This window comes from Geotrypetes seraphini, chromosome 12 (genome assembly GCF_902459505.1).
Source record: "Geotrypetes seraphini chromosome 12, aGeoSer1.1, whole genome shotgun sequence".
NCBI classification, from domain to species: Eukaryota; Metazoa; Chordata; class Amphibia; order Gymnophiona; family Dermophiidae; genus Geotrypetes; species Geotrypetes seraphini.
This window is the reverse complement of record NC_047095.1, coordinates 70,610,631-70,628,102: the sequence shown is the minus strand read 5'-3', so window position 1 is coordinate 70,628,102 and position 17,472 is coordinate 70,610,631. Positions and strand designations below refer to the sequence as shown.

At 40.8% G+C, this 17,472-nt stretch overlaps 1 protein-coding gene across 3 annotated transcripts in view; it reads left to right on the top strand.

The window, feature by feature from the left end:
• Positions 1 to 17,472, top strand: part of ERI3 (ERI1 exoribonuclease family member 3) — a 486,100-nt gene that overhangs the window by 31,682 nt on the left and 436,946 nt on the right. For all 3 annotated transcript variants that reach the window (XM_033916422.1, XM_033916425.1, XM_033916424.1), the window contains one exon: positions 16,201 to 16,487. In XM_033916422.1, the coding sequence (XP_033772313.1) occupies positions 16,201 to 16,487 (287 nt within the window). The remainder of the gene's footprint in view (positions 1 to 16,200; positions 16,488 to 17,472) is intronic.

Below are 17,472 nucleotides of genomic sequence, written 5' to 3'. Positions count from 1 at the left end.
ACCCTCCCAGCCATTGAAGTCCTCCCCTGCCCATCCTCCTCCAAATGGCCATGCACAGACACAGACCGTACAAGTCTGCCCAGTAACTGGCCTAGTTCAATCTTTAATATTATTTTCTGATTCTAAATCTTCTGTGTTCATCCCACGCTTCTTTGAACTCAGTCACAGTTTTACTCTCCACCACCTCTCTCGGGAGCGCATTCCAGGCATCCACCACCCTCTCCGTAAAGTAGAATTTCCTAACATTGCCCCTGAATCTACCACCCCTCAACCTCAAATTATGTCCTCTGGTTTTACCATTTTCCTTTCTCTGGAAAAGATTTTGTTCTACGTTAATACCCTTTAAGTATTTGAACGTCTGAATCATATCTCCCCTGTCTCTCCTTTCCTCTAGGGTATACATATTCAGGGCTTCCAGTCTCTCCTCATACGTCTTCTGGCGCAAGCCTCCTATCATTTTCGTCGCCCTCCTCTGGACCGCCTCAAGTCTTCTTACGTCTTTCGCCAGATACGGTCTCCAAAACTGAACACAATACTCCAAGTGGGGCCTCACCAATGACCTGTACAGGGGCATCAACACCTTCTTCCTTCTACTGACTACGCCTCTCTTTATACAGCCCAGAATCCTTCTGGCAGCAGCCACTGCCTTGTCACACTGTTTTTTCGCCTTTAGATCTTCGGACACTATCATCCCAAGGTCCCTCTCCCCGTCCGTGCATATCAGCTTCTCTCCTCCCAGCATATACGGTTCCTTCCTATTATTAATCCCCAAATGCATTACTCTGCATTTCTTTGCATTGAATTTTAGTTGCCAGGCATTAGACCATTCCTCTAACTTTTGCAGATCCTTTTTCATATTTTCCACTCCCTCTTCGGTGTCTACTCTGTTACAAATCTTGGTATCATCTGCAAAAAGGCACACTTTTCCTTCTAACCCTTCAGCAATGTCACTTACATACATATTGAACAGGATTGGCCCCAGCACCGAACCCTGAGGGACTCCACTAGTCACCTTTCCTTCCTTCGAGCGACTTCCATTAACCACCACCCTCTGGCGTCTGTCCGACAGCCAGTTTCTGACCCAGTTCACCACTTTGGGTCCTAACTTCAGCCCTTCAAGTTTGTTCAACAGCCTCTTATGAGGAACTGTATCAAAGGCTTTGCTGAAATCCAAGTAAATTACATCTAGCATATGTCCTCGATCCAGCTCTCTGGTCACCCAATCAAAAAATTCAATCAGGTTCGTTTGGCACGATTTACCTTTTGTAAAGCCATGTTGCCTCGAATCCTGTAACCCATGATTGGAGGCTGATTCTAGACCTCAAGGTGGTAAATGCAGCCTTCAAGATAGTTGCTGCTATGTTGGCTATCTTGGATTTCCCAATTTGAAAATAAAAGCCTCTGCCTCAAAACACTTTGGGTTTTGCTCAGAAACAGGTGTGATGAACTCCTCAGGCCAGGATACCATGAATTCATGCCAAATTTGTGGTGGCTGGCGGAAGATTATCCATGTTCTACGGGGGGGAGGGGGGCAGGCACTGGCTTAGCCTCCTCTAGACCCTCAGAGGATCTTAGTGCCCAGATGGTGCGAGAAGCAAGAATAAAGTCCAGGTTCTAGCTGGGGAGCAGTGCAAGTGTTTCCAGAGGGAGATGGTATTGTTGGTAATTGTTTCAGTGGTGCCTGTGGAATTCTCGCCTCACTAAATTGAACTCTTCTTTTTATTGGTAGCCATTGTAGTTCTCTCAAAAGTAACTAGCATCCCAAATCAATGTTGATGGAAAATCGGTTCTGGAGTAAATGCAAAGTTTATATTCTTTCTCTAAGATTCCGGAGTATATAGCGTTGCAGTAATCTAGGCATGGCTTGTTCGATTTGTCCTAAAGCTATTATGGCTTAATATTAGTCTTATGGTTTTTAATTGGCTTGATCTTAAAAAAAAAGTCTTAATCAAGCAGTCAACATGGTTCTTGAAGGTAAGATTTCCAGATGGATCCATATGACCATTTCTTCAGCGTTTATCGAAAGTGTAAAGTGACTGCCTATATCTGTCAAGGTGCGGAATCTTCAGTGGTGTCTTCAGAAGAAATCTGTAGAGCTGCCACATGGTCCTTTTTCCTGGTTCACGAAGTTTACAGGGTGGATGTAGCAGTCAAATTGGACTCCTAATTTGGGTCATCTGTACTGTCAGCAGGCTCATCTGCCCCGCCCTAGACTCTGAAGATTGCTTTGATACATCCTAAAGGTTCCGGAATAAAATGTATTAGAAAGAAAGATTAGGTTCTTATCTCGGTAATCTTCTTTTCAGTAGACACTATTCCTGAAGCCCGCCCTGTTAGATGTTCATTTGCCTGCTTGCTGCCTCGAATGTGCTGGGGAATTCAGACATCTTGTTTCTTTCTTTAATACTGCCAGCTTTAATAAGGATTGAAGATGCAACTGCCATGCTAAAGATTCTAGGGGGTATCTGTAGAATCTCTCATACTCTTAGTGCAGGTTGTGCTCAGGTTGTTTTCACCTTGTTATGTATTGCATGGAAATTGCAATTGATATACATCACTCAGAGAAATAACTTTATTACAGTATGCTAGAAACTCCTTCATTCTAACTTGTGTCCATTTTGAGATGTCTGGAAAAATATATATTTTTTCTCCTATAAAGGAGACTTATTTCAAATTATAATAAAGCTTTAATACCATCTCTTTATCATGGTGAAACACGAAGGACACCAAAAGTCTAGCTCGTCTGGAAAATTCTATATCCGGTGATTCTAACAAAGCAGAAAATTCCATTCCTTCTCCACCATCTTTCTGATCCTGTAATGACCTTTTCAGGAAATAATCCAGTATATTTCTTCAATGGTTCCCCATTAGCTCTGAAATTTATTATACTGTAGATGGTGGTCCAGTGGTGGATTCCAATTGACACTTCTTGTTTCTCCCCTGCTGGTTCAGTTTTTGACGTGTTTATTTTTCATGCTATATTATGCTAAGGTTTTATATCCTCTGTATCCCTTCATTCATGTTCAGAGTGGGTTACATAATCAGATGATAGACTTCTGGCATAAACAGTGAGGTTTGATATCATCAGCGTTTTATCGCTTGGAAACCTTCAAAGCCGCCTTCTATAGGTTTGTTTTCATCAGCCATTGTTGATGGTTAAAGTCTATGCCAAACATTTTTAATGCTGATTTAGCTACATCTTTCCATGCATTGTCAAGTGCATAAATGTAATCCTTAAGACCGAACTCCTTTAGAGAGTTTTGAATTTTTATGCCTCTGTTAATTGCATCAAGCTTGCAATGCAGAAAAGTCTTTATACTTGGTTTTCATGGAATGTAAAATTCCTTGGTCAGAAGGCTGTAGTAAGGATGTCACATTGGGTGGGAGATAAATAGCAGAAACATTATTTTTCACAAGGTAGTTCTTGAAGTGGATTTGCAGATTATTTGTCTATAACTAGTAAAACTTCATAGTTCTTTTTTAGTTCATCTTTCTCTACAATGAGTTGGCAAAAGTGGTTACCAAGTGCTAGCATAATCTCTACCCGACAAAAGAGGAGGAGTAGCAGCCATCATAAAATCAGGCCTCAACCCAAAGGCAACAGATTTAATCACCCTAAATGTGCTCGAAGGCCTTATTTTCACCATCGGCCATAACAAAGATCTCGTCTTCACCCTGATCTACAGAGCAATCCCCTCCTCCATGGCCACACTAGAACATATACATAGTAAATGACGGTACATAAAAGACCCGAATGGTCCATCCAGTCTGCCCAACCCTACATGCTCCATAAAAATCAATTATTTAATTAAAATTGTCCTTTTTCTTAGATATTTCTGGGCCAGAGACCCAGAGCCCTGCCCGGTAGTGTGCTTAGGTTCTATCTAGTGGAGTTTCCATCAAAGCTCACCCCAGCCCGTCCTCAACTGAATGTCCACATACAGAACACACACACTCTTGGAAGTTACTCCCAAGGCAATATAAGTACTAAATTTGATGGAGCAATGGATGACTGTATTCAGACTGAAACTTAATTCAGAAAAAACAAAATTTTTTGCAGCTTCGCCACACCCGTTTGATACCAAAACATCACTATGCATCAATAAACTTAGTTATCCTATTCAATCTACTATGAAGGTATTGGGTGTAACACTGGACCAGAGCCTAACCATGAAAGACCAGGTGGACTCCATAATCAGAAAGGGTTTTTTCACTCTCTGGAAGCTTCGGTCCATTAGAGCATATTTTGATGCGTCATCATTCAGAATTCTGGTACAATCCCTCATATTGAGTCAACTTGATTACTGTAATATCGCCTACTTAGCAATTTCCCAGAAGAATATGGAGCGACTACAACTGGTGCAAAATGCAGCGATCAAACTGATTTTCGGGTTGAAGAAGTTCGATCATGTAACACCTTCCTACCAACTTCTGCATTGGCTGCCGATGGAGGCACGTGTGAAGTTTAAGTTTGGTTGTTTTGCTGCACAGTCTTGTATGTCCAAGTATTTAAATCTACTGTATAATCTTGTATGTCCAATTCACTCCATTGTGAATGTTTACTTGTAAACCGTTCTGAGCTACTGGGAGGACGGAATAAAAATATAAATAAATAAATAAATAAATAATTTTAAGGTACTATTCGGTTTAACCCCTAAATATATAACTTACCTTTTCTCTTTCTCAGCCAACAGACATAAGAGAAGCTCACACTTGAATTTTGTTTCCCCTCCGGTTAGAGGATGTAAATTTAAGACATCATCAACATCTTTTCTCACATCAGGCAGCATTATGGGGTAAAGATCTGGAACAATTGCTTACGCCTACTACTTATGGGGAATTTAGGAAATGCTTAAAAACATATCTGTTCCTGAAGTATTTAGGCAACTAACCTGCACAATCTTATTCCACAATAACTGATCCCTAGAGACGGTAATCACTAGCTTTTAACTTTGTTAATTCCACTCAATTTGTAGCATTTTTTAATCATTGTAAACCGCATAGAACTTCACAGTCCTGCGGTATATAAACTGTTATTATTATTATTATTATACTAGACTGCCCAGTATCAACCCTAGTTCCTTCAATATATACCCATTATTTTCTGATTAGAGATCCTCTGTGTTCATCCCACGCTCGTTTGAACTCTGTCACCATTTTCTTCTCCACCAGCTTCCTCAGGAGCACATTCCACAGATCAACTACCCTCTCCATAAAGAAGAATTTCCTAATATTACTCTTGAATCTACCACCCTTCAACCTCAAATTATGCTCTCTGGTTTTACCATTTTCCTTTCTCCGGAATAGATTTTGTACAAATATTTGAATGACTGAATCATATCTCCCCTATCCCTCCTTTCCTCTATGGTATACATATTCAGGGCTTCCAGTCTCTCCTCATAAGTTTTCTGGCAGAAACCTCCTACTATTTTTGTTGCCTTCCTCTGGACAGCTTCATCTTTTTATGTCCTTCGCCAGATACGGTCTCCAAAATTGAACACAATACTCCAAGTAGGGCCTCACGATCGACCTGTACAGGGGCATCAGCACCTTCTTTCTTCTACTGGTCGCAATTCTCTCTATACAGTCTAGCATCCTTCTGGCAACAGCCACTGTCTTGTCACACTGTTTTTTCGCCTTTAGATCTTCAGACACTATCACTTCAAGGTCCCTCTCCCCATCCATGCACATCAGACTCACCTCCCAGCACATACGGCTCCTTCCGATTTCTAAACCCCAAATGCATTGCTCTGCACTTCTTTGCGTTGAATTTTAGTTGCCACATATTGGACCATTCCTCTAACTTTTGCAGATCCTTTTTCATGTTTTCCACTCCCTCCTCAGTGTCTACTCTGTTATAAATCTTGGTATCATCCGCAAAAAGATAAACCTTTCCTTCTAACCCTTCAGCAATGTCGCTCACAAACATATTGAACAGGATTGGCCCCAGCACCGATCCCTGAGGGACACCACTACTCACCTTTTTCTCCTCTGAGCGAATTCCATTAACTACCACCCTGTGGCATCTGCCCGTCAACCAGTTTCTAATCTAGTTCACTACTTTGGGTTCTAACTTCTGCCCGTCAAGTTTGTTCAAGAGCCTTCTAAGAGGAACCGTATCAAAGGCTTTGCTGAAATCAAAGTAAATTACATCTAGTATATGCCTTTGTTCCAATTCTCCGGTCACCCAATCAAAAAATTTCACGATCCTTTCTTTCATCAACTCTTCCATTATTTTTCCAATAACTGAAATGAGGCTTACTGATCTGTAGTTTCCCGCTTCATCTCTGCGACCACTTTTATGAATAGGCACCACATCTGCTCTTCTCCAGTCCCCAGGAACCACATCTGTCTCCAAAGATTTGTTGAACAAATCTTTAATAGGACCTGCCAAAATCTCTCTGAGCTCCCTCAATATCCTGGGATGGATCCTGGGATGGATCCTGTCCAGTCCTATTCCATTCCAGTCCTATTCCAGTCCTAGTCCTCTTCCATTATTTTTCCAATAACTGAAATGAGGCTTACTGATCTGTAGTTTCCCGCTTCATCTCTGCGACCACTTTTATGAATAGGCACCACATCTGCTCTTCTCCAGTCCCCAGGAACCACATCTGTCTCCAAAGATTTGTTGAACAAATCTTTAATAGGACCTGCCAAAATCTCTCTGAGCTCCCTCAATATCCTGGGATGGATCCTGTCCAGTCCTATCGCTTTGTCCACCTTCAGTTTTTCAAGTTGTTGATAAACACTTTCTTCTGTGAACGGCACAATATGTACTCCATTCTCATGTGTAACTTTGCCAGAGAATCTCAGTCCTTCTCCAGGATCTTCTTCCGTGAACACAGATAAGAAGTATTTGTTTAACATGTTTGCTTTTTCCTCATAACTCTCCACATATTGATACATATTATCTTTTAGTCTCGCAATTTTATTTTTCATCTTCCTCCTATCACTAATATATCTGAAAAAATTTTTGTCTCCCTTTTTTTACATTTCTAGCCAGCCTTGAACTGCAAGGTAATGGCGGAATAAAAGTCACTAATGTAATATAATTTGCTCTTCCGCTTGTGCTTTTGGCAGATGTATCTCTCTTGGCTTCTTTCAGCTTCGCCCGGTAGTTTCTTGGACATTTTTATATTTCACAAACGCCAGCTCTTTTGCCTTTATTTTCTCTGCCACAAGTTTAGAGAGCCATTACGGTTTCCTTTTTCTCTTGTTTTTATTTATTTTCTTCACATAAAGGTCCATAGCCATTTTTATTGCTCCTTTCAGCTTAGATATAATACTCCTTTCTTAAACTCTTAGGGCTCCTTTTATCAAGCTGCGCGACTTTTCATCACGCGCTAACCCCTGCGCTGACCAAAAACTACCACCTGCTCAAGAGGAGGCGGTAGTGGCTAGCGTGTCCGGCAGTTTAGCGCACGCTATTACGCGCGTGAAACAGCTAGTGCAGCTTGTTAAAAGGAGCCCTTAATCTCCCACAAAAGATCATTATTCTAGGTGATTTTAAGTTCTCAGAATATCCAATTGTGACGGGATCCACAGCAGACTTCATGGAGGCATTCACAGACCTCGTTTTCGAACAAATAATCTCGCAGACCATACACTCGATCTAATCGTCATGCAAGAAAGCCAACTCCGTAACCAGGCCACTCTGCATTGCACCACCAGCCCAACACCCTGGTCTGATTATCTTATAACCTTCAGCTACACCATGAACGAGAAGTAACCCACAAAGACAAAAGAACCCCAATTCAAGAAGATATAGATCTAGAAACCTCATCTGGTATTGCTCAATTAACAAAACCTGCAAAACTAAACCCAATCTCTAAACTAAACTAAACTAAATCTTGGGTTTATATACCGCATCATCTCCGCATGAGGAGCTCGACACGGTTTACATGGTTAGGGAAGGAACGGAACTCCAATGGATTTATATAAGTAAGAGAGAAGAGAGGTTAGGTGTGAGAGTGCCAGGGAGGGGACGGGGTTACGTTTTGGATGATACTGCCTCAAACTGGCGCACAGGAGTCAAATCCCTGTACGACAGTGGTCTCCAACTCAAACCCTTTGCAGGGCTATATTTTGGATTTGTAGGTACTTGGAGGGCCTCAGAAAAAATAGTTAATGTCTTATTAAAGAAATGACAATTTTGCATGAGATAAAACTCTATATAGTTTATAAATCTTTCCTTTTTGGCTAAGTCTTAATAATAATATTGTAATTTATAGCTAAAGAGACATATGATCAAGAAACTGTTTTATTTTACTTTTGTGATTGATAAACATATCGAGTGCTTCAAAATAGTACCTGGTGGGCTGCATGTGTCCCCCGGGCTGCGAGTTTGAGACCACTGCTCTATGACAACCTAGCCACAACCATGCCTCAAACTGGCACACAGGAGTCAAATCCCTCTACGACAACCTAGCCACAACCAGAGTGATTAAATAATGCCCTCACAATCCACCCTCTTCCTGGTTCACCGATCAGCTAAGAACCAAAAAAAGAGAGCTGAGAAGAGCTGAAAGAAAATGATGCAAAACAAAACACTCTGTCAATAAGATTAAGTGGAAAGAACTACATGAACAGTACAAATGGCCATCCTTGACGCGAAACAGATTTACTACTCCCTTCAATGACTAAAGTCTCCAAACAGTTCAAGAAACCTGTTTACACTGACAAAAAGTGATTTTTCACCTCATCCCAAGCAAACGATCAACCCCTAAACACCAGCCTCCAGCTGGTGAGACACTCTCTTCCTTCTTCGCAGACAAAATTGATTAAAATACACTCCAATCTTGATTCCTCCACCCAACACACTTCTCAACCTTACATCGACACCCCCCACTACCAAAACACCACCAGCAATAACGGAAACCCTAAAAAGCTTCAATACCATCTCCCATGAAGAAATTGGCGAAATTGCAGACACAATCTGGCCCTCCAACTCCATCTTGGACCTCTGCCCATCACATCTCCTAATGTTAGTCAAAGACTCCTTTATAAACTCTATCCTTGCACTCAACAACACCTCACTACAAACAGGACAAGTGCCCAAAAATTGGAAATCAGCAATCATAAGGCCGCTCATAAAAAAAACCATCCCTCGACCCAAACATACCAACCAACCAACTTCAACTTCAAGCTTGCCTCCAACCTGCCCTACATATCTAAGATACTGGAAAAGGCAGCATTAACCCAACTACAAACATTTATCGACAAACGGGAGGCCCTTTCCACATTCCAGTTAGGCTACAGAAAACACCACATCACTGAAATTGTCTTCTACTACCTCTGCCGGCTCCGAAAGATAAGAAACTACTTCAGAGAGCAAGACTTCACCCAACTACTCTTTGCCTTTGTCTTTACATGCCTGGATTACTGCAACGCTTTATTCAATGGTCATACAGCAAGAAAATACCAATCGACTACAGCGAGTTCAAAATGCAGCAATAAGAATACTGAAAAACCTACAATCCCATGACACAGTCTCTCCAGCGCTGATATCGTCCCACTGCCTGCTCATAAGCAAACGCTGCATTTTCAGAGGCCTAGTGTTGGCATATAAATCTGTCTACAACATGACACCCAAATACTTCTCAGACAAATTTCCTCTCTACACCCCAAAGAGAATGCTATGCTTCCAAGATGAAATACGCCTACAGGACACTCCCTCCAACTCCAGACAGCCTGGAAATGATTCTATTCCCATTTCTTACAAAACTTCTGGAACAGGCTACCTCCTTTTAGAACCCTTAAAGGACTTCTTAACTTTAGAAAAGCTGTTAAAAAAACTTTTTGCCTAGTCACTCCCTCAACCCTTCACCAGCATCAGTAAGTAATCCTATATGAAGTTATGTTGCAACACACTGTATGTAAACCTTATATTGTAACACGGTGAATGTAAACCGTTCTAAGCTTTTTGGGGAGGACGGAATATAAATCTAAATAAATGAATATTGAACCAATCACTAAATGTTTCTCTGGTTACCCATGCTTTCTTATTAGCATAATAGTCCACAGGTAGATGACATACAGCCTTGAAACATCAAGGATGTTGACTTTTCCCTCTAATCACCTCCAGCTTTAATTTGTGTGTGCCTGTATCATTTGTACATGCAGAACAGTTACCCTGTCTTTTGTGTCCTTATAACCAAATGGTACTCGTTCATTCGCTGTTGTCTGTGCTTTTATAGGAACATAGTGCCAATAGAGAGCTGTTTCACCAGCACACTAAATTTGTTCAAGGCCAAGGTTTAGCAAATTCATCAATGTTAATTTCAGCTGCTTTGTAATCAGAGAAGCTTTATCACTACAGATTTTGAGATATTTAACATTGTGGCGCTTCTTAAATTTCTATAGCCAACCTTCTGAATATCCACATTTTCTGTCAATGTTCAGTTCTTGATGGTATTTTTTGGCTTTCTTCATTACCATCAAACTAGTCAATGACATGTTTATGCCTACTTTGCCGAAGCCACTCAATTGAAACTTGATCTAAATTTTTACATTTTTCAGCCAATGCAGTGCTTTTCTGTTTTTCATTAATTTCTGGTCAACACTCCAATGTGTAATTTAAACTCTGGAATTCATTGCCAGAGAATATAGCGAAATCAGTTAGTGGCTTTAGATAAATTCCTAAAAGGGAAGTCCATAGACCATTATTGAGATAGCTTGGGGAGATGAACTACTTGTTCTTAGGATGAGCAGCATAGGATCTGTTTTATTACTTGGAATCTAGCTAGGTACTTGGGACCTGGGTTGGCTACTGTTGGAAACAGGATACTGGGCTTGATGGACCTACGGTCTGTCCCAGTATGGCAGTTCTTATGTTCTTATCTTTGTTTGTCATATATGATTGATGTTCCCACATCATATTCTTCAGTCAGCCATTGTACAGACACACCATGATCAAATTTCTTCTGTGCTATTGACGGAGAAAAACTCTTCCTTTTCTGCTTTTCATAGTTCTGAGTGAAACTGCAGCTCTCTTGGCCATTTTCCAACCCTCCGACCTGAATTGTGCAGAGAACAGAAGAAACGCATGCATCTGCATTGGTTTCAGCTTGTCACATCGGAGAAATTAACTACTTCTATATTGTGTCAAATTACCTGTATATTATATTTTGCTTGCTAAGTTACATAGAAAGATAGAAACATGATGGCAGATAAAGGCCAAATGGCCCATTCAGTCTGCCCTTCTGCAGCATCCACTATCTCCTCCTCTCTGAGAGATCCCACATGCCTACCTCATGCTTTCTTGAATTCAGACACAGTCTTTGTCTCAATTACCTTTACCAGGAGACTATGCCACTCATCTACCACCCTTTCTGTAAAAAAAATATTTCTTTAAATTACACCTGAGCCTATCACCTCTTAACTTCATTCTATGTCCTCTCATTCCGGAGCTTCCTTTCAAATGAAAGAGAATCGTCTCATGCACATTTATACCATGTAAGCATTTAAATGTCTCTCATATCTCCTCTCCTGCTTTTCCTCCAAAGTATACATATTGAGATCTTTAAGTCTACCCTTATATGCCTTATGGCAAAGACCACAGATCATTTTTAGTAGCCTTCCTCCGACTTCATACTGCTTATATCTTTTTGAAAGTGCGGTCTTCAGAATTGTATACAGTATTCTAAATGAGGACTTGCCATTCTTATGCAGGTGCATCAGTACCTCCTTGTTCCTACTGCACATAATTTCTCCCTATGCACCCTAGCATCCTTCTAGCTTTCGCTGTCATCTTCCCAACCTGTTTGGCCACCTTAAGATCATCACATACTATCGCACCCAAGTCCCGCTCCTCTTTCATGCACAAAAGTTCTCCACCCCTTAAACTATACTGTTCTCTCGGGTTTTTGCAGCCCAAAAGCATGACCTTGCATTTCTTAGCATTACATCTTAGGTACCAGATATCAGACCATTCTTCACACTTTGCTAGGCCCCTTTTCATGTTGTTCACACCATCAGGGGTGTCTTCTCTAGTGCTGATTTTGGTATCATCTGCAAAGAGGCAAATCTTACCAGTCAGCCTTTCAGCAATATCTCTTAAAAAATATTAAAAGGAACAGGCCCAAGAACCAAACCTTGAGACACACTACTGGCAACATCCTTTTCTTCAGAGCGCTCTCCATTGACTACCCTCTGTCGCCTTCCACTCAACCAATTCCTGATCCAGTTTTTCACTTTGGGGCCCATACCATGGGCACTCAGTTTATTTATTAGACGCCTGTGTGGAACACTCTCAAAGCATATTCCCTCTACCCAGTTCTTTGTTCATCAAATTGATCAGACTTGACTGACAAGACCTGTCTCTAGTGAATCCATATTGCCTCGGGTCCTGTAATACACTGGATTCCAGAAACATCTCTATTCTCTGTTTTAAAGCATTTCTGTTAATTTACTTGCCACAGAAGTCAGCAGATTGATTGATTGATTGATTTTTTAATTTTATTTTTATTTTTTTTTCTAGCCCATTCTCCCGAAAGAGCTCAGAATGGGTTACAAGTTTATATACTTAATGAAAGGTTAGCAACAAGGTTACAAGTTGACATACAAGCAGACGTACATAACAGCAGTTAGCAGTGATAGGCGTATTCTTCATAGAGTAGTGAGATATAGCCCTACTTTGATAGTGACTAGACGGGCTCAGTCCTCGTATAGTAACGAGACAATTCCTTACTCTCTCACAGACAGTGCCTTGTGAGCTGGTGCATTGTCATGATTCAAGAGCCATGAGTTGGTGAAAAATTCAGGTTATTTTCGTCTAACATTTTCACACAGCCTTTTCAGCACTTCCAAATAGAAACTTAGTTAACTGTCCAGTTGATACAAATTCATAATGAATAATCGCTCTGATATCAAAAAGGTTAGCAATATCGTTTTGACTCTTGATTTAACATAAGATAAGAATAGCCTTACTGGGTCAGACCAATGATCCATCAAGCTCAGTAGCCCATTCTCATGGTGGCCAATCCTGGTCCCTAGTACCTGGCCAAAACCCAAGGATTTGGACTAGCAGAACTTTTTTGGTCATGGAGAATTGGCTGACCTCCATTGTGCACTTTGACACTTAGTTTCAGGGTCATATTGATGCACTCATGTTTCATCACCAGTGATAACATGGCCCAAAATATTGTCTTGCCTCTCCAAAAGGTCTTGACAAACTTCAACTCTCCTTTGCTTTTGTTCTTTGGTGAGTTCCTTCGGGACCATTTTTACACACATCTTTCTCATGCCAATATTTTCAGATTTTCCTGTTTTTCTATTGATGCTTACTTGATCTGCTATGCTTCTCACAGTCAACCGATGATTTTGACGCATAATTCGACAAATTTTTGCAATGTTTTTGTTGGTTCTGCTCATTACTGGCCGCTCTGACCTTTCCTCATCAGTGACACTTCCTCTCCCCTCTGCTATTTTCTTCATGGCTTTATCCCCATAAACTTGAACTAACATGTCCCTGATTTCAGTTCCACTCTTGCCAAGTTTAACAAGAAATTTAATGCTCTTTCATTGCTCTGATTCAAGCTCCGACATTCTCATGGTAGCACACAAAAACATGCAACAATAATGAATGCCACTCAGCAAGACACTGCCACACGTCAACATGAACACAGCCAATGTTACGCTGATTTTTTAAAAAGGGTTACAGGGGAGATCCATGGAATTGTAGATCAGTAAGCCTGACCTCTGTGCCAGGCAAAATAGTAGAAACATGATAAAAAATAAAATTGTGGAACATATAGACAAACATGGTTCAGTGGAACAGAGTCAGCATGGGTTCAGCCAAGGGAAGTCTTGCTTTGCCAAGTTGCTTGACTTTTTTGAAGGTGTGAATAAACATGTGGAGAAAGGCGAGCTGGTCGATGCAGTGCATCCAGACTTCCAGAAAGCTGTCGACAAAGCTTCCCATGAGAGGCTCCCGATAAAAATGGAGTCGTGGGATTGGAGGCCTATAGTATCCTACTTCTTCCTTTCTTCCACTTTTATGGAGAGAAACCACATCCATCTTCCTCCAGTATCACTCCTGACTCTAAAGAAGCATTGAAAGGCTCAGCCAGAACTTCCCTACGTTCCTTCAGTACTTTTAGATGTACTTGAGATATCCATTAAGAAAATAGGAATGCCTCTTAGGGCATGTTAAGCACTTATTCAAGCCAGAGTAGTTAAATCTGTTTTTTGTAGCAATTCATTTTGAGAGCATACTAGCCAGTACAATTGTAAGCAGTTTATTTAATATACCGCAAATATCAAACCACAACTAAGCGGTTTATAATAAAAAATTAACCCCTCCCAAGCCCCCCAAATTAAATAGGGTAAGAACCGAAAGAAGACAAAACGTAAAGGAAAACAATTGAGAACATGGGGAAAGAGGGAATATAAAAATAAAAATGTTGGGGAAAGGGATGAACAATGTGGTAAGGGAGGGAACAAAGAATTTAAATCTGCTCACACAGAAGAAAAGTAGCCATCAGGAGGAAGTAAGTTGAAGGTTACAAATGATTTCTCTGAAAGGAGGTAAAAAGGCATTTTGGGGATTAAGGCGAGGGAGACAGGTGGAATGAAGATTTCGGCACTTGGTACATCTGAACACAATAATTTGTGCTCTAAACTGTCTCTGGTTATGAAAATGAAATAAAAAAGGCCTTTATGAAATAGGATCCTAGAACATTCCCAAAGAGTATGGAAATGCTGATGCACAATTTTCCACCTGCCCTGAAAAAAGGGTAAATTTGTGCACTTTCCAACTACTCCTCAGCTCAGGTTGTGCAAATAACATAAAAGTGGGACCATGTGTTTACTTCAGTTGTGCAATTTTATAAAAGGCCCTTTCTCCATGTGAAATGGGCTAAATGTGTCAAAAAGTATTGAGTTCAATATTCAGGCCAAAGTGGGTAAGCAGCTTATGAGCTGAAATTACCCAGGATATTCAATGCTGGGTCATGCTTATCTTCTGGCATTGAATTAATTGGTTAATGTGGCAATCTGGAAGTTAACGAGGCACTGAACAATAAGACTGGTGTCAGGTTAATTTGGTAGAGAAAATTAGAATAGCCATTTTGCTGTCTAGCAACCTGTTAGCTGCTTGAATTTTGCTGCTAACCAGCTAAGTAGAGGCTCTGCTCAAACCCTGCTCTCGGATCACCCCTAACCTATCTGTTTGGTGTAGTGCTGGTGAATATCAGTGAACAGCCAGCAAGATTTAACTGGGCAAGAGAACCTTTGAATATTTACTCTTTTTTAAATATATTCCCAATGAGAGCACTTTCTAAAAGCCCTTTACCAGGGTAAATGGGCTATTTGAAATCTGCCCACTTCCTTGAGGGTAAAAGTATGCAGGTAGTTCTTTGGGTTGTGTGGCTGTTAGGATCTACTGTAGTCTTTTGCTTGGCTACAGCTCCCTAGAAGTTGCCCTCATTAGACGACTGTCTATTTTAAAAAAATGTATTTTGAGAAGCAAAGGTAATATAATAACAGCATTTTTCAAGTATGTCTCTTATATCCTATGTTGCACATCCCTTTCTCTTCCTTCCCCTCATGTTCGAAGGTGACTGAGTGGAACTTCCAGGCTTAATGGATAGTTTGCCTGATAGTTAAGGTGGTCAGGCCTTTAACTGCAAGAAATAAAATGGGACAGAAAGCACTTTGGAAGCATAGGAAAAAAGCCCACTGAACTCTTGTCCATCTGATGTTTTGAAGAACCTAGCCCAGGGTTTCAGGATTTACTTAGTCATTTTTTTCAGGACAACCACAGTGAATATGCCTGAGGAGCATGTGGCACGGTGGTTGGAGCTACAGCCTCAACACCCTGGGGTTGTGGGTTCAAACCCCGTGCTGATCCTTGTGACCTTAGGCAAGTCACTCGGTCCTCCATAGCCCCAGGTACATTAGACAGATTGTGAGTCCACCGGGACAGATAGGGAAAATGCTTGAGTACCTGATTAAACCACTTATATAACCTAGATAGGGGGTATATAAACACCTAATAAACTTTAAACTTGAATTGAGAAATTTGCATGTACTTGCCTCTGTTGAATACACTTTTATCTCATTCTTATTCCCTATGAATATTTTGAACACTAGAGTGATTGGGAGTTTGCTGAGTATTGGTTTGAGAACTTTGATAAAGAGTACTACTGCTTCCTTAAAGCCACACTGGTAGTAATGTTTACTATTTCTCTCCTTCCTAAGGTTTAGCTGTAACATCTCCTGGGAGTTCAATGCATGCGCTGTCTCATATCCGTCCAATAAGACTTCCTCCACAACTATATACCAGGGCACAAGGTGTGCTGAATCCTGACCCCTTCTTTTTCCACGGTGTTGACCCAGGATTCGACCCAATGCTAAACAGGAAACTTGGATGCCAAGGGTTTGGCGCTTCCGTGGCAGCGATGGCATCCTTTCCACCACAGAGATACCATTACTTTTTAGTGCTGGACTTTGAGGCTACCTGTGACAAACCACAGATACATCCACAGGTATGTACAGAGAATGCCTTTGGTCTGTAGCATGAATGGTGGTGGTCTCTTAAAAGTGCTGTGGTCTATAGGTTGGTTCTGGGACATGGCGTTTTTCTAAAGAAATCCACATTTTCATGGACTACATATTGATTCTTATGGTTAGTAGAACTTAGCAGCATGGGGCGCTCTCTTTTTATATTCTTTTCAATATATCATACAGTGGAGCATTTCTATATGTTCCTGTGATTTGGAATACTGTGTGTCCCTTTGCAGTATAGGACATATGATCCAATTATTTTGTGTTAGGATGCATGGTGGACCACTGTGCAATGACTGCACTTGCCCTGTGTTGGGCAGAAAATACTGTGGGAAACCTGAACGTGACTTATGGTTGGTAGAACTTTACTTTCATGGAAAAAACTCATTACTTGAAGCCAAGGCAGTTTATCTACTAATCTGTTGACAGAATAATTAGAAGTATATGCAAGATGCAAGGTGCCCAGAATACAGAGTACAGTGTACTTCTTTTTTAGTGATGCTGTTATAAATTATCTGCTCCCTTGTATAACTAGGCTGTGAACCTATCCCACCATCATTTACTGTGTTACTGTGTGTTACCACTTTCACTGAAGACTTTGCATGTATTTCTATTAAAATAATGTGTGCAGGTTGGAGTTTGTTCCCTGTGACAAGAGAGGCCTGCACTAGAAGCAGCAGTCTAACCAGCTGAATAATTTAGGAGGAAATAAGGAAGGAAGAGAAACCTGCCCTATGAGCAGACTGCGGTTCTCTCAAATATTGTTTGCATTTAATTCTTATTGAATCCAAAGTCATACATGTAGTTGAAAAGATTTGAAAATCATCCCATGTAAAAAGATGGAAAGTAAATTAGTGAAAAAAGGAATTCTAGTCCTGCTATCCACTGTTTCTGCTCACCTTGTTTGCATGAGAGCATCTGTTTTATTTTCTTTTTTTCAACTCTCTTCTTTGTCTCTTGCTGACT